The sequence below is a fragment of the Rhinolophus sinicus genome, linkage group LG13 (assembly GCF_036562045.2).
Source record: "Rhinolophus sinicus isolate RSC01 linkage group LG13, ASM3656204v1, whole genome shotgun sequence".
Taxonomy (NCBI): domain Eukaryota; kingdom Metazoa; phylum Chordata; class Mammalia; order Chiroptera; family Rhinolophidae; genus Rhinolophus; species Rhinolophus sinicus.
The window spans coordinates 46,042,156-46,068,814 of record NC_133762.1 but is presented as its reverse complement, the minus strand read 5'-3'; the positions used below and the strand labels follow the sequence as shown (position 1 = coordinate 46,068,814).

Genomic DNA, 26,659 nt, shown 5'->3' with positions numbered 1-26,659 from the left:
AGGTGGCATTTGACAGTTTTCAAGGAAGTAAGAGGTGAATCACGCCGATGCCTGGGGGAAGTGCATTCTAGGCAGAGAGGACAACCTGTGCCAAGGCTGTGTGGTCAAACCTGCCTACCATAGTCAAGGAATGGCAAGGAGGCCCATGGAGTTGGAGCCAAGTGAATGAGGGGGAAAGTGATAATGGGGGCGGGGTACATCACGTAGGGCCTTGTTCCCCATTTCATTTTTTACCCTTTCTTACAAAGTCACTGTTACAAAGTAGTTTCTGGAAAAGCAGACCACATGCTGATAATCATGCAGGGCAGGGCTGGGCCTAGGGTGAGGCAAATGAGGTATCTAAATGCAAAAGGTAAAGAAACACCCATTCGCAGGTGTCCACTCTGCATTTACATGACACTGAGAGTAAGCTCCTCCCTAAACTTTGCAGGTAAGGTGCCTCAGGTGCATCGCCCTAGTCCTAGTCCTGATGTAGAGAATTCTTGCTCTGTATATTTGTCCACAAAACAGGTTGGCATTTCTACTCCCCACACTCATCCTTTCCCACCACTGTCCACATCTCTGCAAGAATGATACATCCTGCAAATGCACATTAGCAGAGAGCGTGGCTGGACAAACCAACCAGCAGAGGAGAAGGGTTTCCTGCTCTATTTGGCCACCTCCTACCCCTAACTCTGGCAGGGAGAGAGAAGAAGCAGTGTTCTGGGCCAGTTTTAATCTTTTAGTCTCTAAATCTGTCAGCAAGTGTGTGGATGTGGTTGAGAAGCTGTGCTATTCCTGGAGCCCAGGAATAGATATTCAATCAGCCTGTGGCTCAGAGATCACAGATGAGATTGAAGAACCACTTGTACTGTTGAGTGCATAGGGAGAGTCACTCTAAGCTGACTTGATGGCTGTGGCCAAAAAGCCAATGCTCCACATAAAATAAATATGCTTAAAACTTGGTGTTTACCCTCACCCCAACCCCCTGCAAAGGAACTCAAATATATGGTGATGGAAGGAGAACCGACTCTGGGTGGTGAACATACAATGCAGTATACTGATGATGTAATATAGAAATGTACAGTTGAAACCTATGTAGTTTTGTTGCCACCCCAATACATTTTAATAAAAAAAAGTACCTTGAGGATTATAAATTTTTAAGAAACATAATTGCCCCTCACATGAACTCTGAGGGGCAGTAGGCAAGGGGGTGGGTGGGTCCTCCTGGCAATGTTTCGGTGTACAAGGCCATCAGTCCCTTAGCTCAGTAATGGATCCATCAAAATGTGCTGTCTCCCTTTCCTGGATCACCTTCATCCATTAGCAGAGAGGCAAGCCCAAATTGCACTCACCCCACACCAGGGTCATCTATCCCCTACTTTTTCTTTAACAGCCCAACCAGGTTTGGGTTGATGCCTTAGATATCTAACAGAGGATAATGGCAGGAGCTGGGAGGGTGGGAGACTATGAAAAATGAAACAAAAACCCATTGTTTTTCCATTAAAGAAAACCAAAAGGGACAGATAAACTTTTAAAGATTTTTGATCAAAATTAAGGTCGACCCGTCATTAAACTTTGTTGTAAAATTTAGTAAAGGGCGCTATTTTTCTCTAATTGTTGTATTGTAGCTTAAGTTTAAGAAATCATGAAAAGTTAAATTCCCTAGACACACACGCTAAACATATTTTAAGGTGCTAATGATATTACGTCTGAACACATTTTTATTGCTGTCAAACATAGTACTTTTGATCAAGAAATCCATTTACCTAAACGGAAACCTGGCTGTCCCTTAAAAATCTTCTTTTTTGCTGCTCTTTCAAGTGATAGCTGTTTATTTTATCACATCGCAAGTGTCCCAGGGCTAAAAGCTGAAGATTGGGAACGTTTTGCTCCCAGTGTTACTTTTGAAACATTACCTCTCAATCTTCTTATTTTAAAACAAAACAAAACTGAGTTCTCGTGAAGCAGCCAAACAAGCTTTAACTATTTCTTCACTTCTGCCATCTACTGAGATCCCCCTCATTCAGCAAAGACTTTGGCAAATGGTGCATTGTGTTCTATATCCAAAGTTTTGTCACCAGTCTTGGTGACATTAACATCTATCTAATTCCTTCAATATTCTGGCCTCTTAACACTCTGACCTCCCCATTTTCAATGGTCCTATCCTCACTCTAACTACCTTCGTTAGCCAAATACTTGGGCTCAGTTTCTGTGGTTGCTTAGGGCAAGAGTTAGTGACCCAGAGCCAGTTCTGCCCTGAGACTGATGTAACCCAGGTAATGGGGCTCATACCATGGGACCTGTGCTCCAGAGGATGTCCTCTGGTCCTTCTCTGTCTATTCCCTTCCAAAGGGGTGAGAAACCTGAGTCAGCCAAGAAAACATGTTTCCTAAACCCCACATATCCCCATTCTAGATTACTTTCTAGGGTACCTAGGGCCACAGATTTCCCCACTCAAATGCCCCCAAGCTCCTGAGGATGGCTCTCTGCAGGGGATCTGAACAGAACTCATATTTGTCCATATGCATGAATGTGAGGCCCTTTATGGTGTATGATAGAGCCATGAACAGGAAGAGAGGAGAGATGACCAAACACCCTCATCACTGACTAATAAGAGTGGTTGATGCTTCTTTATAAATTTCAGCTTTGTCTTGCTTCCTAGATGGGATTTATTAAGACACCCAATCATGATTGTTTCTCCTTCCTGACAGCATCCTATCCATAGAAAGACCCTGCTTACTAGACTCACCCTCACCCCAATCACCTAATACAAGCCTAAATTCTGTAAATTCTCTCTAACACACTTTTACAGAGGCATCAGAGTTCCCCATGACATTTGTGCTCTCTTGTTGCATAAGCCAATGAACCCAACTTTGACTACATGTGTGCCCTAGGGGTCTTTGAGCCCTAGGTATCAATGTGCCAAAAGATGGCATATCATAGCCAGTATTCCATTCCATATATTATTATTATTATTATTCCATATATGAGTATATTCTGTGAATGGAATATTATATAATAATTAAATAGTACTCATTAATATCATCATCATCATCACCAAGCAAGCAAACAAATAAGCTAGAGATACATGCAATAATATTGAATCTCCCAAATAATGTGGAGTGAAAACAGCAAAACACAAAATAATGCATACTACAATATGAATACCTTTATATCAAGTTAAAAATTGGTGAAACTACATTGTTTAGGGCTGCACATAAACTAGTACAGCTCTAAAGAAATGCAAAGGGTGATTGATCACAGTAATGGTCAGGAAGGTGGTCATCTCTGGGGCGATGGGGGTCATTCTGATGGGAATGGGTATGTGGAGTGTTTCTGGGGTGCCAGTACATTCCTATTTCTTGATTTTGTTCGTAGTTCATGAGTGCAAACTTTGTATCAATTTGTTAACTTGTACAAATAAGTTGTATGAACTCTTTGTTATATATGTTGTAATTCCCAATGACAAAATGCAAGAAAAAAAGAATAAGAGTGCTAAATAGACAAATAAATTTATTATTTCCTTTATAAAACAGTTTCTTTAGATTTGGTTAGCATGAATCAGTTCACCTGATCCCAACTACCACCCATGGATAAACTGTTAAGTTTTAGCCTCTAAAATGGCAAAGATGATTAATAGCTTATGGACTTAACTGTAACCCCTGGGGCTGTCTACTTTAGGAGGCTTTCCTCGAAAGGGGTCCAATCTCCCCAGGTGCCTCTTTTAGCCATTTTCATTCATTCTACCTTGAAGGATATTTCCGTTGTCATGGTAAACCCATGGGTGATGACTGGCTCCTCTTCCGCGGTCCGTCCTTTCCAGCAGTCCAGCTCCACACAGCGACAACCAGACAGGAGCACTTGGCGATACATCTCAACGGAGGAGTTTCCAGCCAGTTGACCAGCTGAAAAACACCAACAAAATGAACCCCAGAATCCCAGAAAGCGAGAAACACACTGGTGGCTTCCCAGAAAAGCTCTTCAACAATGGGAAAACAAAAAATTTAAGAGCTTGAGTAGGTGTTCTCAGCCTTTTTTCTGCCTCAACATACCAGAAGGTAGTGAGACAATCACAAATGTAATTGTGACTTCTTAGCAGAGGTTTTGGGGAAGAGAGAATTTAAGAAAGAAAGCACTGTAACAATGAGAGTAGCTCATGTTTATTAACTGCTTAGCATGTGCCCATTATAGTTCTTTGAAACTTATATGTATTACTACATTTAATCTTTACACAAATCTCTCTAGTATAAACACCTTTTAAAAAACATAGTTATTTTCAGATAATGAAAATGGCATAGAACAGTTCATTTACCCAAGTTTCCAAAGCTGTTAAGAAGAAGATCCAGGATTATAACTTCAAAACTCATACTCTTAACTCTGATTGCATTTCTATGAGAGAGTACTGTTGACAGGTTATTTTATTCTACAACCCAACCCTGCTGTCATGTCTGTCCAAAGCACAAATGCTTAGAAAATCTAAACATTCTTTTTTCAAAAGTGCTCTTTTATAGGAATAAACTTAAATTTGATAGAAGTGAAAACCTTGTACTCAAATAATTACAAAATATTGTTAAAAATATTAGACAACCTTAATAAATAAAAAGACATCCCATATTCATGGAGCGGACAACTTAATATTGTTAAGATAGTACTATTCCCCAAATTGATCTAAAGTTCAATTCTGGGATTCTAACATCATAATTGTGTGATCAAATATCTAGACCTTTCTGCAATTTGAACTCTTGCCCTGTGAGTGACTAAGCAGTTTATGTTGCAAACTGCATTTGCTGCATTGTCCCTTTCACCACAAAACTTCTTTTACCAGTTTATTTTGCAGACTTCAAGGGACAATGACTTGTGACCACTTCCTCCTGCCCCACCATATCTTATGACACCCCCTGCTTCTGATGTGTTTTGATTCCAACCTTGGTCATATCTCACGACCCTACCTGCTAACCATGAGTTTTGGCAAACTGGAGATGCCCTATAGCCCTGACCAATCTCCATCTTGCTTGCACATACTTACAGTTTTGCTACTTGCCCCAACCAATCCCCTTAAAGATCAGCTCTCTGTGCTTACTGCCCTTAAATACTCTGCCCTACCCTACCCCTCCCTCTTTTGGTCTATGCTCCGGGCTATGACTCCTGATTCCCTGGCTTGCAGATAAATAAAAATCTCTCTTTCGCCTCCCAGAAGGGTCTTCTGGAATTTCTTGACAATTCCTATCAAAATTCTAGCTGGTTTTTTTCTGCGCAAATTGACAAGTTGATCCTTAAATTAATACGAAAATGTAAATGACCCAGAGTAGCCAAAACAGTCTTGAAAAATACGAACACAGTGGGAGGACTTGCACTTCCCAATTTCACAACTTAACTACGAAGCTACAGTAATCAAGACAGTGAGTGTAGTACTAGCAAAGGATAGGATAGAAATATAGATGACTGGAATAGGATTGAGAGTCCAGAAATAAACCCTCACATTCATGGTCAATTGATTTACAATAAGGGTGCCAAGATGATACATTGTATAACGAATCACCTTTTCAACAAATGGTGATGGGACAACTGGATAGGCACATGTAAAGTAATGAAGTTGGATCCTTATCTCGTATCATATACAAAAAACTTAAGTCAAGATGGATTAAGTTTCTAAATGTAAATTTTAAAAAAATCTATGGTTTTCAAAAACTATATGGATATTTTAAAAATACACACACTCACATACATAAACACACACAGGGTGCCAAAAAATGTATACATATTTTAAGAAAGAAAAAAAAAAACTGTAGTAAGATAGTAATATTCAATATATACTGATAACAAAAGATGAATACAAGTCACTTTTGACTTCTGCAATTACAAGAGGTTCTCCAAGTGGTTACCATCAGCGTCCAGACACTTCTGATTACGGCGAACTACTGCTTGAGCAACGTTGACCAAAGTGTCCACTTGTATACATTGTTTTGGATATATATATATATAATAAAACTCTTAGACAAAAATATAGTGGTAAATATTTGTGACCTGGATTAGACAATGATTTTGTAGATGTGACAAAAAACAAAAAACAAAACAAAACAAAAACAGAAGCAACAAAGGAAAAAATAGATAAACTTCATCAAAATTAAAAACTTTTGTGAACAGAACTGAAGCACTCTAGTGAAGCGATGAGAATTGTAATAATCAAGGCATCTGAGAAGTCTGAGGGCAGGAATCGAAGTCAAACTATTCCTGTTCCACTTAAGAAGTCAATGGAAGGCACTAATTTATTGATAAATTAGTTGATAAGATTAATAATAAATAACTTTTGAGATAAGCCCACTATCAACGCACAAATGGAAGTCTTTGGTTTTCCACATTAAGGATTTTCTCTGATTGATATCTTATAAGTCTCCATTATTCTAAAAAAATAGTTAAATGGTGACATATTGATGAAAACTGTCGAAATGACTTTGAAATGGACCAGATCTGCTTGGTGGAGACACACAGTACAGAGAAAATGGGATTAAATTTTCTGGTTTAATTTAACTTTTTATTGCTTTAATTTTACTTCTATATGCATGTCACAATACCCACATCAGCATAATAAAAGGATGGTATTCTTCAGTTCTATAGAGGCCTAGTAAATTCACTGAAAGGCTGATTAAATAAGTGTGCATAATCACTTTTCTCTACTGGAAAAATAGGACATTTTAAACAACAGAAATGTGTTTGCAAAAGTAGAATTGCTGACCAAATAATCTAGAAAGTTCCTGATGCTAGATCATCAATTTGCCATTTATGATTGCCTCAAAGTTTGTTGTAATAAAGATCTTTGCTACATAAAGGGAAGAAAAGGCAGTGGGAGTGAAGGGGAAAAGATAACAATTTACATGTTATTCTTAAGCTTACAGGAGTGATACTTTAGCTGAAGAAAGTGAAGAATTCTAATAATTATGAGGTTAACACATTAAAGATCATAGCTCTTGCAGAAAATTGCACTGATGTTAAAGAGTTAAGCAGATTTTCTTGTATACTATCTAGAAAATGGTTTAAATGTATTTCTGATTATATCCAATACCAATACACAATGTGCAATTTCTGAGTTTATTTCATTAATACTTTGTTATGTGTTAACTAACTTTAGTAGGGAAGTTGCCATAGATTCATGAGCTAGATAAGATTTAACGGTAGATTGAAGTAAATAAATTCCTTACCCACATTAGAATGTTCTGTCATAAAAGATTCAAAGAATTTCTAGAAACATTTCTTTGGATTTGCTTGCAATTTTTATTAATCCTTAAAAGAAATAGAAGAAACTTAATGTACTTTCTAAATGTTGATCAGTTAGTATTTCAAAAGACATGGTAAGGCATGAGGTTGGGTTTATGAGATGCAAAGGAATCTGAAAAAAAAAGAAAAACACTTAAAGAATGGGAGCATATGTGTGTGTAGTATTTATTGTCCAACACCTAAGCCCAACAGATTCCCTACAAAGTAAACTTACTATTCATTCTTACAACAAATAATCTTTATTAGAAATGAAAGTCTCCCAACAAAAGCATGTTTTGAGAAAACTCACATATTTCCATAATTGTCCTATTCTTTGGAATGCACATTAAGTTTCCTGTGTGTTTTACTTCATCTATGGAGTTATTTCCCCCTTAAATGTGTGTATTAATATTCTTCATTATTTTCTCCTTTTCTGCCTAAAACCTCAAAGCTGGTTTATTTTTCTTTCCTAAAGTTCCTAATTCCTCATTATTCTATCCAATTCCCCTATTATATTTCCATTTGATTAGAGCCAATAAATACAGCTTCTGGGGCCAAGGCATTGCCGGGGGTTGGGATTAATAATATGCAATGAGTCACTCAACCCTTGTTATTTCTGAAACTAGTATCTGACATCATCTCTGCCTGGCTGTGAACATCCCCTGGAGTACATTCCAAGCCCATGATGGACCTTGGGAGCTGATGCTCCATCTCAGATTAATTCACAATACTGCCCCAAGTCATGGCTCTGCAACTTCTCGCTTGACAGCATTCATTTTGGGCAGCTGGCTACATTCACTTGAGCTTTGTCTCAGAATCACCCAAGGCATCCACGGATGGAAGAGACCGGAAAATTGGAAATAACAATCCCTCTATTAACAAAGGCTTTGGAGGAATTTCTCATCTTACAGAGGGTGACATTTGTCTATATTTATATTTAACATTATTCATTGTCTTCTCTTCAACCTCCAGTGTAAGAAGATTCCAGAACACAATGCATTTGTTAATTCAGTGACCTTCTTTCATAAACATTGTCTCTTTCCATAAATGGAAATGGGGACTATTTCTCCTCACTTTCAATGCTCTAATATCCATTCAGGTCACAATCCCAGCTACACTGGAAATAGCTTTCCAAAAGACTGAAGCTGTGTTGTGCACGTTGACTGTCTCCATGGGTGTCAGTTTGATCTGATCTCTCTCTTCCATAGTGTCTGCCTGCTGCCTCAGTGAGACCATGGAACTCTCTTGAACATAAATCCAACTGCCATGAGATGACTTAGGTAAGAAAAGGGGAAAACCACTTTAAGCATATGCCTTATTAATTACAGGAGCCTCACCATCAGGTTCTGTGCATATTCCCAAATAACATTCTCTGTGGAAGACAAAATACTGGGAGATACAAAAATGACATGACACATATTCCTTACCTTCACCATCTAGGTTGGGAGGCAAGTACAAATAAAGCAGACGGGTTCTTATGTGCCAGGGTGTTTAAACTCACCCCAATCTTACATTTTTTGTTGCCCTTTCTTTCTCTTCTTCCTTTTTCTCCTTCCTAATAGAATATTTTATTTAGGTTCTGATATGTTTCAGGTTCCCGTCCCAAGCCCTGGGGTAAATCTTAATTCTCCTCAGCCAGTCACAGTGGTTCTGCAGCCCATGGCAATGGGCATTACTGTGTGGTGTAATTCTGGGCTATGATTAATAGGACATAAAGGAAAGTCTAATTGGTGGGGTTGAAGGAATCTCACTCTTAAAAGTGTCACAAGACAGGGACTTTCCCTGTTCCACATGTGGGTCTTAATTCACAAGGAGGTGATGCTCAGTGTGCACGGTCATCTTGAAATCATAATGGAGCAAAAAGATGGAAAGCATCTGGGTTGCCAAAGATATCAATACATTTCTGATGTAATCAACCCCAACCACCCCCGCTTCTGGACTTCCTGTTTTTTGAGATAATAAATTCCCTAACATTTAAGCCATTAATTATTAGTAACCTATTACAACCCCAAATACCCTGGCTGTTTCAACGTATCTTCATGTCACAAATGAAGAAACTAAGGCTTAAAAGAGTTAAGTATGTAATTTACTTAGAGGCAAATTTAAACTCGGTCTATTTATTTGCTAAACTTATCTTCTTTCCATCCTACCACACAACTTTCAGAGGTCTGTGTGTGTGCTAAACCAAAAATAAAATATAAAAGGTTGCGTATGCTAAGGCCTAACTAAGTGGGAGAGGCGTAAAAGAAGGGAGTGACACTCAGACTGGGTTGGTAGTGGATGACTGACAAGGCTAAAAATATGCCCTGAATCATTTCTAGACATTTACTGCAGTCAAGAACATATACGTAAGGAGCGAAGTGGAATAATTATTTGATACATTCAATCAGATAATGTAATTCATAAGAGGAGTAACTAAAACCTAAAGTTCTTTTTTTCTTTTTAAGCTGAATAAGGATGTTAATTATTCAGTTATACCACTTTGCTTGCTCGTGTATATGGAGTCATCATCTCCCTAATGGTTTAGAATATGGGAAAATTTATGAAGAGTGAAAAACTATAGGTTGAAATGATTGCATACTGTTGTATCCGGAGAGAATTTTGTTTTGAATCATAAGGTTAGATTTCTCAGGAAAAACAATAATTTAAAACATAATCACTACTTGATGCACTGCCGAGACTATCCAAGCATTAGAAAATGACCATCGTAATTAAAAATCAACTCATTCTGTGCAAATATTTCTCTCAGTCATCTGACTTATTTTTCCTCCTGGGTGTCTTGATAGTTAACAAAGGGGCAATAATGAGTAGAGAAATAGACATAGTAATAGTGCATTGTTAAATTGATTGGCTTTCATATTGTATATTTAATTTTTACAGTTGCTTTGAATGCTCAAAAGAGAACATTCCAAATATAAAAATATTCCTTATTTGAATTTAGACTGGCATTTCTCAGGAATATCAGTTCCTAAAATGCTCCACGAAAATAAATAGGGTGATGATAGTGGGAGGAGGGTTGGTCATAACGTTAATGATTATGAATATGAGAAACTTTATTCCTATATTGAAAACATACTGCAGTAGGTTCCAGTCTTTGTACCTAGCACGTTTCAAACTCATTTGAATAGGAAAACTTTGCTTTTTCCACCAAACACCTTTTATATAAAATAATGCTTCGATAGAAAAGGTTTTCACTTGTCCCACAAATGGCTGTGAAGTACAAAATCTAACTAATTTTCTAGGTATTGATTTCAACATTTAATTGGAGTCTAATGGGGTATGCATAATTTGGTTATATTTTTATTTTATAATTTTCTTAATTGGTCTTGCGAAATTTGAATTTCTATATTATTGATGTCTATATTTATGAGTTCTACATAGATTTATATATAATTAAAACAAGGATACTAACATTACATGAACTAAAAACAAATTTTACCCGTAAGTCTAACGAGGATTTCAGGCAAAACCTCAAGAACCTTATTAATATTTATATGTAGGTTTTTTGTTTGTTTGTTTGTTTGTTTTGGCTAATTATATGGAATTCTGCTTAATTCCTCTGCAGGGATAGAAAAGACTTTGGTACTGGGACAAGGTAATGTTAGAATGTGAATTTATATAATGCAAACTTTGGTATAATAATACATAGCTCAGAAAAGTAAGCAAAATAAAATTATCCCCCTAAAGATCAGAACATTATTTAATATAGGTAACAGTTTAAAAAAAATGAATATTTGAAATATGTGAATTCTAATACTACTAGTAAATAATTGGAGAGAGAATTGGTTGACGTGGTCAGAAATCATGCATATGAATCAGATGGTGGTGATATGAAACCATTATACAGAAATTTGGAGACAGCTATTTGAGTCATTTCTTTAACACCAAAAAAGAGTGGCCCCTTCTCTTTCCTAGTAGCTGGAAGCTCCACCTTTTGAGAATTATTGGCCATTAATATGCTAACACATTGAACCAAACTGACAAATAGAGCCAAATTCTCTACCACATCTGTGCTTACCGAGTTTTTCAGAGGGCAAATGACAGATTCTCGAAGAAATTAATTGGACTAAAAATCTTTAGTGAAATGCAGTTTAAAAAAAAAAAAACTGCAGAGAAAAAATTTAACAGTATTGTGTAGTTTGTTTGTATTAACATTGAACAATTTTCTTAGAACTATTATTGTGTTGTCAGTTAAGCAAATGAGTAATTATGTATAATTTGTTAGGTATCAAGATTTAAAAAGGCAGCACAGCTATAGAATCAAGAATTTCAATTGGAAGATAAGAGTGTAAATAGTTATGTGAACTTGTGCTTTAACAAGAAAAAAAAAAGGAAATATTTATCTTCTCTTGTTTTGATCACAGAAAAGGTCTAGAAACAAAGTTCCATAGGGCAGCATCCAAATTGCTGTTACTCATACAATTTATTTCTCACTAAAAGGAACCAGGGCTCATTGGGGAAAACTCTGATTCCATGTGCTCTGCAGAAAGAAGCAAGGTATGCATGGAAGATTTTTATATGCTAGAAAGCAAGGACATTTTCAAAGATCAATGGGTCAATGTCAAAAGGACATAGAAGCCAGCCTAAAAAACTGTTGCCACCAACTAAAGCTGAGACAATTTGACCACTGAAAGGAGAATAGTGGCTGTGGTTGAATGAACAAACATAAAATTTGAAAACCATAAGTCCATAATGATACACAGAAAGAGAAAAATTAATATATTCTGAAAGAAGGTGGAAATAATAGAGTGTATACCCAGGCAGTCTTGTCATTCAATCATTTTGCTATCACTGGGTCATTTATTATATGACAAATAATAGAAAAACTGTATTAAATAAATCAATTGGAAGCATTTTTGGACTTAAAATGACTATTAGTAAAATTACTGCATATAGTGACCTCCAGGTAGATGAAACCATATACAGTGTCCGAAATTTAACTGTACATACATTTATGTATTTTTAAGAGTCTTGTGGTCCTATGTAATAAATGCCTGATTCCATCACATGTCAAGGTCTTTGAAGTTATATTTCTTAGGATCCTATCAAGTCAAAGATATGGATGCTTAACCTGAAGTTTTATAAACCTCCTCAAACTTAAATGAGAAAAAAGATTACATCTTTCATTTTAACCTCTATATGAAATTTAACATTCTCTTCTGTTATGAATGTGGGTCGCAAATCATAGTAGTACTAGCAGGACCGGTGACTTTGTCACAAGTAGAAATCACAGATATTTTAATATATTCCAATTGTTGCAAACATCACAACATATTATTTATAGTAATTTTTAATTGTGTTAATACAATTATTTCATCACACAAATGTTTTTTAATATTTGATAAAAATATTTCAGAAGAATTTATTTCCCTTTAAATCCTATGTACTTTATTTTATACATTTAATGCTATTCTTAGAAAGGTTCCTAGGCATTACCAGACTGCCGAATAGATCAATAGTACCAAATAAGATTAAGAACACGTGAGAAGAAAAAAAACAAATCCTTTAACTTGAGTGGGAGCTGCAAAACTTTTGAAATAGGCGTAAGAAACTGAATGCAAGGAAGTGAGCTAAGTGGACACTTTCTTCTTAAAGTCAGTAGTTTTAAAACAAGGCTGAAAAGATTTTGACATTCCTTCCCTCCACAGAGCTGTGGTCTATGTCCCCTCCCTTTGAATCTGCGAGTGATTTAACGAATAATAAAAGAAGTGACAGCACAGGACTTTGAGGCTAAGTGCAAAAAGGCAATTCATCTTCCTCCTTGTTTGTTGGGACACTTGTTCTTGCAGCCATGAGCTGCCATGTAAGAAGTACACCTATTCTGGGGCTGCCATGCTGTGAGGAAACCTAAGCAACATGACGAGGCCTCCTGTAGGCAATTAGGTCAGCAGTCCTAACTGAGCCCAGCTGTTGTATTATTCTAGCCCAAATGCCAGACATGTTGGTAGAGAAGCCTCCAGATGATTCCAGCATGCAAGGAAGGTATTTGCGTTACCCTTGCTATTCACGTCGCAGCTGAGGCCCAAGGCACCAGGGAAAGAGACAAGCCATCTTCACTGTGTGCTATCTGAATTCCTGACACACAGAATATGGATCAAAATAAAACGGTGGCTTTTTTTATGCCACTGAGTTTTGCTATGATTTGTTAATGCAGCAAGAGATGACCGGAATAGGGTTTAGAATGAGTCAAACACGAATCTAGTTTCATGGCATGAATCTCTCTTAGCAAATAATGTCAGTTGAAACAAAATCGACCATAAGTAGTCAGAGAGCCAATCCATTTTTCCTGAAGAACATGCAAGTTGCAGTGCAAACGACTGTACAACTCAGACTATAGGACCCTGACTAGATGGTCTCAGATTATCTGGAATCATCTTGAGATAGCCCATTCCAGCTGTCTGGAGGCCACAGTGCTATCTCTGTTTAAGAGTCATTGCTATTCTAACCTATTTTTCATGGAATGTGGGATACCAGGTCAAGGCTGGACTTGATACCAACACATGTTTGAGCCAGAAGGAATAGGCCTCCTTAAGGGATTCAGAAGACAGAACTGCTTAGTTGCCAGATGGCTGAATCCTAGGAGATTTTCTTAGACATGTCCCTGAATATTCAGTGCCTGGCTCTCTCTTGTCATTATTTAGATAGATTTGCTGGTCTACCCCGCAACACTAATCATATACCCCTGGACAATGAGCCATGAGCCATCAAAATCTCCCCCAAGGCATGAGGAGCATTTACAACTCAGAGATACTAAATGAGAACTAAGATTTTGGCTGTGCTGGGGGTCTTAAGGTCAGTCTAGCTTATGTTCATTTGGATGATGGACTGTGTGAAGCAAGAGAGTGATGTGGTTTTAAAAAGCATTTTTTGTCTTTTTTATTGCCTAAATTTTCTACAAATTCTTTCCAAGCCCAGTGATTAGAGATTTGCCATACAGAAAGTATTCTGGAAATATATTTTGATTATAAAAACATTTTCAGCATATTAAAATCTTAATTTATTGAAAACTTTAATTCTAAATTATGTTGAGATGATATATATGCATATGTATATATGTACGCACATACATGTTTTAATGTTTTTTCAATTTAATGATCTACTCAAAACCATGGCAATACTCAATTTAGGATCAAATTAGGAAACATGCTTTTTTTCTCCTTTATTGTATTTGCAACCGACTAAAGGTTGTCATTAACAGGGCAATTTGTTTATATTTAAAGCCCTGTTCCACCTTGGGCAAATTAGCAATATGCTTTGTGCAGAAATTAAGCTCTTCGGAATTTTTCTGTACATAAAATAAGTCCAGAGAACTAAGTTGGATTGTAAATGGCATGAAGTCCACCAAGAATGAGTTCGGTTACACAAAAATGCCATGCGTCTGAAGACATGGAAGCATTATAGAAGACACAAAAACTTTGAAAAAGATATTTGTGGAGAAATAATATTGTTTCATAAATAAGGATATGACTACTTACAGGTGGAGCCTCTGGTCATGAACCCCAGTTCTCAGAGGCATTTCACAGAAAACAAAAGAAAATATACTTTCACTTATGAGTGATAGAAAGTAGACCTTGGTGGAACTGGCTAAAGTAACTTTCAGAGAACCATGAATTCGTACCTGTGAGGTAGGTGTTGTGCGAGGAATTAATGAAATAGTGAGAAAGGGGCTGAGACATATCTTCATTCAAATCCAGTTTCTCAGGTGAAACGACTCCATTTTCTTCTCCATTCAGATAGCGCATAAATCCATCCACTGATATCTGTCCTGGAGGAAATAAAGAGTTATGAAGAGTGTGAATGCATTCTTTTTATGTGTTGCTGGTATCACATTGTTTTAATTTTCTTTTTCCCCAGAAAGCTCAGGTAGCATCCAAGGTAGAAGACAATAGCCACAATTGCATTTTAATATAGGTAAACAGTAGTCTGGATTATTCTATTTCACTATAATTATCTCCAAATGCCACAGATAAGAGAGAAAAATGTAGTTACATGAGCTTCACTGACTTTCAGAGGCTTTTAAGTATCTAAACACCAACCTCCTGTTTTTAAATATAAGAATGGTTATCAACTTCATGGATGGACATGAAGTTATTAGTGCTTATTTCTGGGTAATAGAATTAGGGGTGATTTTCCAAATTTTTATTACAAATATATGTTACTTTTATAATCAAAAAAGTTATTCAGAAGTGGTTTTATTATTTAAAGTGAAGTGAAAGTGTTTTCAAAGAATGATCTTTTTTCCTGAAACAGAAAATAAAGACTGCAAATGAATCTGTCTTAGGAATAAAAAAGTCAAATGCTGATGAGAAAGATCTTTCTATTTCTTACTTAGAATAACTTTACTTCAAATTGAAGAACTATGATTCACATTTTAGTTTACTCAGATCCTACTTGGACGTTTTTCTTCTGTGGTAACCTTCCTGAGGTAACTAATGTTAAATATTGAGATAATTCTTTATCTTTATCATAGTATTTTTATAAAATACATAGAGAGAGCCATCTTAACTATTTTTTTCTTGTTGAAATAGCTTTGTAGTAATATAAAAGTGGTATATGTTCACTGAAGAAAAATTAGGAAATGAAATAAGCAAAGAGGAAAAATAAAACTTTCTGAACATGCCTAACTTTTCTTTCAGAGGTAACTATTGTTAAAATCTTAGGTATGTATGCTTCCAGAGGAAAAATATGTGTGTATTATTATTCTATATGGATGCAATGATATTTAGTAGCCTCCTTTGTTTACATTAATGAACAATATATTATAAACTCTTTGTACCAACTCTTAATTATTTCCGTAGGATAAATTCAGAGAAATAGAATTGCTGGTCCAAAGACTATACATAGTTTTAAGGCTTCTAGTACACATAACTAATTTTTAAAGTACCAGCAATTTACCCTTTCACAAGTGGTTTTTCTTCTCCTCACCCCTCCACCAAACTTATAGGTAAAAACATGATTTCTAATAATTGTAATTTTTTTAAAAAAATTGAGCATTATTTATTCTTGAATGGTAAGAGGTGTGTCATCTGTAAATACAATTGATTATTTACCACAGCATAAATTTTTTCACATCCAATAAATTTCTCAAAATGACTGATGAGTACTTTTCCCAGTTCTGGAAACATTATAGATAAGTAACCTAATATCTTTCAGGAATAAATAAATAAAAATAAACAACTTGGGTTATTGGCTCTTGATGAGAGGAGCTGAGTTCTATAAAAAGAAAAATCTTCCTAACCAAACTTTTAAATAGGAACAATTATTCACACTATGAAAATCTTAAAAATCAACTCTAATACATACCTTGATAATTTTAATAGTGACAAAAGGAAACCATGCTAAGAAGTTCTGTTGCATTAGAAATAAGAAATGTGACAAAAAAGTCCTCACCTTGGTATGTCTGTGTGATCAATTTCTAACAGATACCTAATTTTTACCTCCAAATAACAATTATCTAACAGAGTGATCGTTCCAGTCATGATGCTATTGATGAAATCACTTTGGTTACTGCCTTTGAAAAATTCATTTAGGTGGAATTCATGTAACCTTTCAGAGTGGTTTCAATTTTTGGAAACAAACCAAAGTCAATACCACTTAGAGCCATTTCAATAGATGGCTTTAAAAATATTTTGTATTATAAAACTCATTTAAAGGTAAATTTAAAAAAAAGGAATTTCTTTGTAGTATTATTTTTTCCTACAAGTCAATTTTAATTTGTTAGCTTCATCTGTAACTAGTATCCATTCTTTCTTCCCTCCCTCCCCCCTTTCTTTCCTTCTCCCCTCTCTCATTACCTTCCATTCATTTAACAAAGATTTATTCAGCATCTGCCATGTGATAGAAAAACACAACACAGTAAAGCACAGCCTCTGCCTTCAAAGAGCTCATAATCTAATAGAAAATAAGATAGTTCACACCTTGAAAACCAGGTGTGAACTCCTCCAAAGCAGGGTGCGCATTTATGTCTGTCATCCCTGGAATCTACCACAATGCTTTGTGTGCAGTAGGTGTCAGAACTTCTCTTTGATGATTAGTGATTCAAAATAGAAAAGGAATTGTTTTAAACCTGGCAGATCACCAAGGATAGCCTAATTTTGTTACATTCTTTTTTTCTGGTTAGGTAGAATCATATGAAATTGCTAATACTCGGCATTTTTAACCAATGCAAATGGCAACTTCATACAACTCAATCTCTAACTACAGCTATTCCTCAGAGGACTGGCAATAAATACAAATATCTTTAAGGGTCAGTAAAGAAAAGTAATGTGACTGCTGGAATAATGTGTGCACCAAAGAACTGTGGGGGGTGGAAAACTTGCAAGTGTACACCTCAAAGCCATGCAAATGACAGCAATAAAATATTGTGTGACCAAATGCACTATCTTTATGGTGCTGAATTTGACCCTGAGGTTGTCAGCTTGTGTCTGTTATTGTGCAAGAATAAATATCATTTTGCCTCATCAGCAACTTTTAAAGGCAATGAAAACAAAACATATGCCAATATGGCAGACGTGATGAATTAATTTGAACTTCAGCATCAATTCCCATTTATTGCCTCTAGCACATTATGGGTCCTTGTGTTGAGAAGTTTTCTGAACCATGCTTGTGATGAATTTTGATGTCTGTCATAGGTATAGGACAGAAAAGTGGGGGTATACAAGATATGTATTTGTCATTCTCAAATGAGGATATTATAATTAAAGTCAAGTTGTAATTTGCAACATGCCAAAAAATGTGTCAAAGTTTTATTTAATTCATTAATAAGGAAACAAGAGAGATGAAAAAGCCATTTCAAAACATCATGAGACACTAATACACACACACACACACACACACACACACACACACACACACACACGAGTATTAGCAACCCTCCCAAACAAACAAAATTCCAAAACTTAGAAAAATATTGGTAAATTGAATACAAAGCTGGTTAATGTCCTATAATTCAATTAAACATAACTTTCAGGTTATCTTCTCTACTTTTATTATTTCATAGGAATTGAAAATTTTAACATTTTTTAAAGCATGCATTAAAGTCAGTAAAAAACAAGAGTTAGGGGAATCAGTGTTTATGAAACTTATTTACAATGAATCATATTAAATAATTTAAAAATCTCCAGAGATGAATTGACCTAACCTGGACTAAGAATAATGAATGAGTTTAGAGTATAGTTCAGAATATGATTGCAGACTGTAGGTGAGCAGACACTGGGAACGACCTTTCAACCCCAAAGCTTTGCCTTGTTAACTAAAAGAACAAATGTACAAGATTTTCATGCATCAAATGACTCGGCAGAGATAGGTCAAACTCAAGAAAAGCCAAGGAAAAAGTGAGGGTAAGGTGTAGCTAGTTTATAATTTTCAAGGTGTTACCTAAGGAGTCTGGAATTCATTGCCAAAAATAGTTCTGACCAGTAAATGCTTTGGGACAGAAAACAGAACCTTACATACAGCATTTTCCTTTGTTGCGTATAACATACAGCTGAATATTTGCTGCTGTTAACTTAAATGCATCAGTCCTTTTCCACCAACCTTGCACTATTTTTGCAAAACTGCTTACTTTTTTTTTTTTTTTTTCCTGGTCCACTGAGGAGCACAGAAAAACGAAAAACCTTGAGAATTAAGATAGAAAAAACATTGCTTTGCTAAACAAATTAGTAACAGCACAAGAAATCCAGCTTCCATTCCTGCCAGCAGCAATTGATTAGGGACAAATTCCTCAACCATCAGATGAATAAACTATATGGGCTCTTAAGTCTCTTCCAGCTCTAAAATTCTATGAATTCAAGTGGTTTTATATATTAGGGATGATTACTAGCTATATTAAAACAAAATGTGATTATGAAACATCAAACCACAATTAAAAGCAATGCTACAATTTTCTGGAATAAAATCAACAGGAAAAGTTAAGTTCAGAAGGATAAGGCCAGCTGGCAAAGGCTAAAAATAAAGCCTGTTACATATTTTCTTAATAAAATATCGATATGCTTCCAATTGAATATGTGGCTCATATAATGTTACCTAAAGGTCTTCATAAGCATATATATTGTTTGAAACACTTAAAGCCAAAGTAGGAAAAATATAAATCCCTCAAGGAATGAAAAACAAGAACAAAAAACTGCTCTATGAGGTTTTCCATTCAAAAGAAGTTCTGGTGTTCAACAAAGAAGGAAACTGGTGATGCAAAAGTGAAAAGATCTGACTTTAATGGGGAAAAATAATCTTCAAAGAGACACAAGAGGAAAGAGGCATGACAAAATGATGGTCCCCAATTGCCATTTATATGTCTCCTCATACTTCATTTTGCATTTGTGCAAAGAAACTTTCAAATGTCACGTGGCTTTGCACAAATGCCATGGGTAACAACTGGGCCTCTGCCTCCTTATGCCTCCCACCTTCCCCTGGGGGTAGATAATGACTGAGGCTCCGCTGGTGGCCTCCAGAACATGTCAGAAGACAGAAATTCGAAATTCTGCTGTGACAAAACAATAGATTCCAGGGATGGTTTAAAATCGGGCAGATCCACTGACAATCAAATGGACGTATTTTCATGCTTACAAGTGCATGCAAAGGTCTTTGAATAATTTACTGGAGTATGAGCTACTCCAGTGCTTTTTCTAAACCTGAGGCAATCCCACAGATCTTGGGAGCAATCAAGAATGAGGAGGATTTGTGTCCAGAAAAGGGAGTTCTGGAGATAGAACATAAGAATTGTCTAAAGAGCTTTATGGACTGGTTCTCCCATCTTCTCAGGTCCGCACCCCTTTATCTATCGAGGTCTAGAAAACCTACTTCCAACAGGATGTTCCAGCTTGATCATTCTGTTCCAGGCATCTGAGAAAAGATGTTTCAGCTCACATCTCTCCAGGAAGAAAAACAGATGTTGAACTTACCCTGGAGCTAGGACACTCCTTTTTGGAGTATCCATCAGAGTCCCGACCTTTAAGCATTTATAAAACGTATCATGGAAAATTCCTTCTTGGTGCCTGTTGATGTGCAGTTCACGTTTCTACTTATTTAGTAGTGTCCTAACACAGACATAACTAAAGAGTTTGGAGTCATAGTAATGTGCCCTGGTAGCAGACAAACATAATAACTTCATGATGGCCACATAGGAGCCTTCTGGCTTCTTAAAGATTTAAATTTCAGAGACAATCAACTCATTTTGGTCCAGTTGTGCTCCAATTTCTCTTTCACCTTTCTGTTGCCAAAGTTGGGCAGAAGATGGAGGACAATCACCCAATTTTGATTGCTGTTGGGCTGAATTTAGAAGGAAGGAATGGTGAGAAGCTGAGAATGGCCAGTGGGTGGAGTGGCCAAGGTGAAGTTAAGATGCCCCATATGATTTGCTCTTGATACACAGGATGTAGTAGATGACTATGGGGAAAAGAGCATGATCCATAAGCAACTGGCTAGGGTTGTTTTCTAAATATAGATCTATTTCTATAGCCAGAACTACTTGTACTAGACTAGCTGGTAGAAACAAGCTCCCTTATTTTTCCTTGGGTAGAAGCAAATGCTTCCAAATCTTTTAGTTGATGTTTTTGATATTTACTTCTGTATCTCAAAGTAATATGTTTGTATTACTATTTTTTTGATTCCATGATGGGAGATGAAGATATTACTTTTTCTTCTCTCTACCCCAGAGTACATATACAAATTCTTCCCATCCTTTTGAGATAGTTATATTATAATTTAGTTTTATTGGTAATCAGTACTTATCATGAAGATATATTCTACTCAAGGCTAAGTCATATAGTAAACCAACTATTATTTTGCCTTTCATGCACGATTTTTAATTTTCCCTGTAGTTAATAATTGTCTTGTTTTGTCCTTTGCTTAATTTGTTTGCACATAACTAATGCAACTTCCAAATCTCCACCAGTTATCTAAACCTCATTGGAATATGTTCAAACCCAACAAATATTTTCCCAGTTTAATTTTCTTGAGGGTTTTTTTTTTTTTTTTTTTGGCGTCTAATGACCTACTTCAATCTCTATTGATTAATTTTCATTTCTTTTACTTCTATTCTTCATTAAATTTCTTTTATTTTTTGTATACCATGTTTTCTCTTTCATAGTTAGCTTTTTCATTTTAGTGAGAGGTCATTTGTAAGTAACTTCCTGAGAAAGGGTTCATGAGTGTTAACTTTTTTGAGCCTTGAATGTCTAAAACTGGCTTCATGACATTTGCATACTCAATTGCTAGTTTAGCTAGGTATAATATTCTAGGTGAGGTTGTTCAGAGGTTTGAAGACTTAGTGATATGTCATCCCCAAAACAGAAATGTGGCCTGTTTTCTTTTTTCTCTTTGGAAATTTCTAGAATAGTCCCAGTTTCTTGAAATTTCACAATGATATACTTTAGAATAGGTTTATCTTTATCCTCTGGGCTGGGTACCTTTTGAGACCTTTCAGCCTGAAAGCTATTATCCTTCTATTTGGGAAAATTTTCATGAATTACATCTATGATTACTTCTTCTATTTTCTCTTTCTGGAATATTGGCCAATTTTAAAATTTTTATACATTCTATCTCCAATTTTTCATTTTATTTCTTTATTCTACTCTCAGAGATTTCTTCAACTTTATTTTCAACACTTCTTTGAGCATTTTGTTTCTGCTACCTTCTTTTTAATGTCTAAGAGCCACTTTTGTTCTGTGACATTTTGTTAAAAAAATAGCATTGTGTTCTTTTCTTTAGGTGCAATATGCTGCTATCTTCTAAAGATTTAATGATATATGTATACTTAAACTTCACACCACATAGTCATTGTTTTTCCCACAGTTATTTTTTTCCTGCTTATTTCTACTTTTCAAGAAGTTTTCCTCATATGTCTAGTAATATTCAATTGTCTGTTTACATTTCAAATTGGTGGACTAAAAGCTGATTAATTTTTTTAAATTAAAGTTTATTGGGTTGATAATTGTTAGTAAAGTTACATAGATTTCAGGTGTACGATTCTGTAATACATCATCTATATATCACATTGTGCGTTCACCACCCAGAGTCAGTTCTCTTTCCATCACCATATATTTGATAACCTTTACCCTCATCTATCATCCCCCTCCTCCCTTACCCTCTGGTAACCACTAGACTATTATGTGTGTCTATGAGTTTTTGTTTCTTCATTTGTTTGTCCAGTTATTTTGTTGTTTTCAGTTTTATATACCACATATCAGTGAAATCATATGGTTCTCTACTTTTTCTGTCTGACTTATTTCGCTTAGCATAATAATCTCAAGATCCATCCGTGTTGTCGCAAATGGTATTGTTTCATCTTTTTTATGGCTGAATAGTATTCCATTGTGTATATATACCACATCTTCTTTATCCATTCATCTATCAAAGGACATTTTGGTTGTTTCCATGTCTTGGCCACCATAAACAAAGCTGCAATGAACATTGGAGCACACGTGTCTTTATGTATAAGTGTTTTCAGATTTTTGGGGTAGATACCCAGGAGAGGTGTTGCTGGGTCATATGGTAATTCTATTAGTAATTTTTTGAGGAACCTCTACACTGCCTTCCATAGTGGCTGCACCAATCTGCATTCCCACCAACAGTGTATGAGGGTTCCTTTTTCTCCACAGCCTCTCCACCACTTGTTATTATTTGTCTTGTTGATGATGGCCATTCTGACTGGTGTGAGGTGATATCTCATTGTGGTTTTTATTTGCATTTCTCTGATGGTTAGTGATGTTGAGCATTTTTTCATATGTCTATTTGTCATTGTATGTGCTCTTTGGAGAAATGTGTCTTCAGATCCTTTGCCAATTTTTTAATTGGATTGTTTATTTTGTTGTTGTTGTTGAGTTGTATGAGTTCCTTGTATATTTTGGATATTAGCCCCTTATTGGAGGTGTTGTTTGCAAAATTCTTCTCCCATTCTGTTGGTCACCTGTTTATTTTGTCAATGGTTTCTTTTACTGTGCAGAAGCTTTTTAGTTGGATGTAGTCCCATTCATTTATTTTAGCTTTTACTTCCCTTGTTTTGGAGTGAAATTCATAACATGCTCTTTGAACCCAAGGTCCATAAGTTTAACACCTATGTTTTCTTCTATGCAGTTTATTGTTTCAGGCCTTATGTTTAGGTCTTTGATCTATTTTATTAATTTTGGTACATGTTGAATTTTTTAATGCATCTGATGCCATGAAAATTAAGAGAGTTAATAAGGCATCATTGTAGAGGGATCAGTCTTTGTCTCTTTGAAGTAACCCATAATGTCATTACTTTTTGGTCTTTCTTCTTGGGGTGATCAGAGTCCTGAGAGAAGATCTGTTTAATCTTTTGCTAAGAGAGTAAGGACCTGGATGCCATCATTCTAGAGCCAAATGGGGAAAGAAGGCTGGAGGTCTCAGCACTCAGTATGCTTATGATCACTTTATCTCCTTGCTTCCAAAACAGTAGCAGTGACTTCCCTTGGGCCTGTGTCATCTTAAACTCTCTGTTTTCTTGTCTCCACAAAATATACCTTTAGTCTTCTCCCAGGTGAGAGTTCTAACTATTCCTTAAACAACTGTTAATCAATCCTCCTTATTTTAGGCCTTACCTTCAAACCTACTTCCATAGGACCGTAGCACCATCAATTTCTGAGACTTTTAAGGTTTTCATAGAATAACTCAGGTTGGTTCCCAGCTTTTCACATGGATGACACGTGATCAGTTTTCTTAGATCTGTTTAGCTGTAAACACAGTTACTGCCCAAATCATGTAATTTTTGTCTCTTATCCTATTATCCTCACTCTTGCCAGTTATGCCTTTAAAATAATATCTCTTTTAATGCAATTTTAGTGTAATTTCAAGGGTTTAATTAGATAAATATATTCAGTTCACCATATTTGTCCTAAAGTTCCATGATTTTTCTACTATACCATATGCAGACATTTTTGTTGATTACCTTTTAAAAATCATATTTTACAGGTGTTATCCTTTGATGCTAGTATTTTCAGGTAAAATTAAATCAAGAGGGATTTATTTCATAGAACAAAGGTTTTCTGTCATAGACCTGCTTTGCCTGTTGGGGACCTAACATGGGGTTCACTGGTTTTATTTTATTTACATCTTTAATGAAAAGTATGCAGTGGCTAATATCTCACCTACAGATGGCACTGCATGGATAATTTATCTGTCAGATTTTCCTCATTACATCTTTTTCCAGGCAGAGTGCAGTCAGCGTCAGAGAGGTAGCTTGAGCTTTCAGGTACTTATCAGGTGGGAAGTTCCGTGGACCTCTTGGTTTTCCTGCCAACCTCACAGGCTGCTTTGTGGAACAGGTATGGTAGTGTGTGTAAGGATCTGTCAACACCCCAAGCTTCTTCAGGAGTCATGACTGAGTCAAATCAACCTTTGATTTTATGAGTGTCGCTGAGTTGACCAACTCCCTTCATGTGGTCATGGGATGTGTCCCTCATGACCTCATTCCATCAGCAGAAAATATGTCCAGATTTGTAGTTCTGTTTCCCACCTCTTTTATGCAAAGTTACAATTTGAGTTCAAAGCACTGCTAGAGAAATTGTACAATCAAATCTTAAAAAAAAAAAAAAAAAAAAAATACGGAGACTTCTGGAACTAAATTCTAAGGCAGCTGAAATAAATTGCATATTGTATTTGTACTGCAATAATTGGCAGTATTTAGCAAATATTTCCTCCCTTATTATTCCAAAGTCCTTCTACAGGCAGCAACAAAATATTCTAAATTTGCCTCAGGGAAGGAAGTGATGGCAAAGAAGGGAGAACTAAAGGGTACATTTCCTGCTTGGCTTTGAAGCCACTTTTCTACCAAGGCTTCCTTGGCCCCATATTTAGGGGAAGTCCCAGACAAGTTCGATGTCCTAAAGAGAGAAGCTTATGGCTCCTTTCCCAAGGGATGCTCCAGAAAATTACAAGCCATGGTGTTCCTCAGGGGCCAGAACAAGCAGGAGCAGAGTTGTCTGGAAGGTCTAAATAGATGAACCGGGGTTTGATCTTAGAGAGTCCCTTCGTGGTTTGCCCATGACTAGCAAACATGTGGATGAACCCATGGTCCTGAAAAGGATGAGCAAAGGCCAAGACCAGAAAAAATGAGGCTGTACTGGGGTAGATGACCAAATACAAGATTCCTCCTATGATGCATAGACACTAGATAAGGCTTCTGGCACTTAGGAACCATCCTGAGTTATTTCAATATAGAAATTAAGACAGAGGGAAGAAAAATTATTTCAAGTACACTGACAGTGTCCTCAAATGTCACCATAACATCAAGCCTTCCCAAGCCTTCCCTGACCATCCTATGCAAGCAGTGACCTGTCCTGCTGGCACTTTTATTACATATACTACTTAATATTTCTCCATGTCATTTATCACTATCTGTCATTCTATATATTTACTAGTTTGTTAGTTTTGATCTCCTGCTACAAGATTGTAAGTTTTATGAGGACAGAGTGTCTTATTCTGGGTTTCCCTTAAATCACACATCCTGAGGCCAGGATTTGGGTATTCGTTTATTTAAAAGGTGGTCTCTTGAAAACACTGGTGGGAAGTGGGGAAAGCAATCAATAATAATGCATTATCAAGCAAATGACCATGGTAGGCAACTGAAATTTAATCTCATTGGGGAACCACTAACAAATAGAGTGAAACAACTACTTGCAGGTTGTCCCACCTAAGGGGAGAGGAAGCTGGAGGGAGAGAAAGAGGGCTCCAGGAGCCAAAGGAAGCCTCCAGCAAAGAGAGGCAGGCATTCAGTGGAAAGACCAGCCAGCAGACAGGACTTTCATCAGTTTATTGCTGATCCTCAGAACACAGAACAGTGACTGACACATAAGTGCTCCATAAATATTAGCTGAAAGAATGACTATTGGGTTTGACAAATAGTAACATTTATGTATTAATACATAGCATAAGTAGTTTTGTGTATTACCTTGGCAACTAAATCCCTGAAACTAATTTGTATCATAGAGAACTGAAAATGGCAATTCTGAGTTTAGCCATTAATGACACTGCAAAGGAAGGATTAAGCCAAAAATATCAAAGAAAAGCAATAAGAGCTTACAAGCTTACAGACCAGAACCAAGGGGATTGGTCTGGCTTTGACTGATGTTATGTTATAGTCAACAACTGCACTTAAGAATCCCAGGAAGGTTGTAGAGAGCTGAGTGCCAACCAAGATTCCTGGAGAGATTGCAAGTTTTATCTTTATTCCCTCCCTCTGCCTAGCCCCTGGCAGAAGTGCTAATCAAGCAGCATTAAATGTCTAAAGCCATCAAAATAGACCAGAAGAAGGGGACTAGGATTATTCAGAATAGGACAAATCAATCCTTAAACAATAGAAGAGTTACTGTACTTCATTATATCGCACAAGGCAAGTTAACTGCCCTGTCAATACCCACTCCTTTTAACATCTTTGATCAGCTCTGGTAGAATTTATTTTTAAAGTCACAAGTAC

General features: G+C 36.3%; 1 protein-coding gene across 2 annotated transcripts in view; it reads right to left on the bottom strand.

The window, feature by feature from the left end:
- The window catches only part of PLCB1 (phospholipase C beta 1), a 680,752-nt gene that overhangs the window by 157,154 nt on the left and 496,939 nt on the right, over positions 1 to 26,659 (bottom strand). For both annotated transcript variants that reach the window (XM_074317198.1, XM_074317199.1), the window contains exons 9-10: positions 14,852 to 14,998; positions 3,730 to 3,887 (exon numbers count right to left, since the gene is read on the bottom strand). In XM_074317198.1, the coding sequence (XP_074173299.1) occupies positions 3,730 to 3,887; positions 14,852 to 14,998 (305 nt within the window). The remainder of the gene's footprint in view (positions 1 to 3,729; positions 3,888 to 14,851; positions 14,999 to 26,659) is intronic.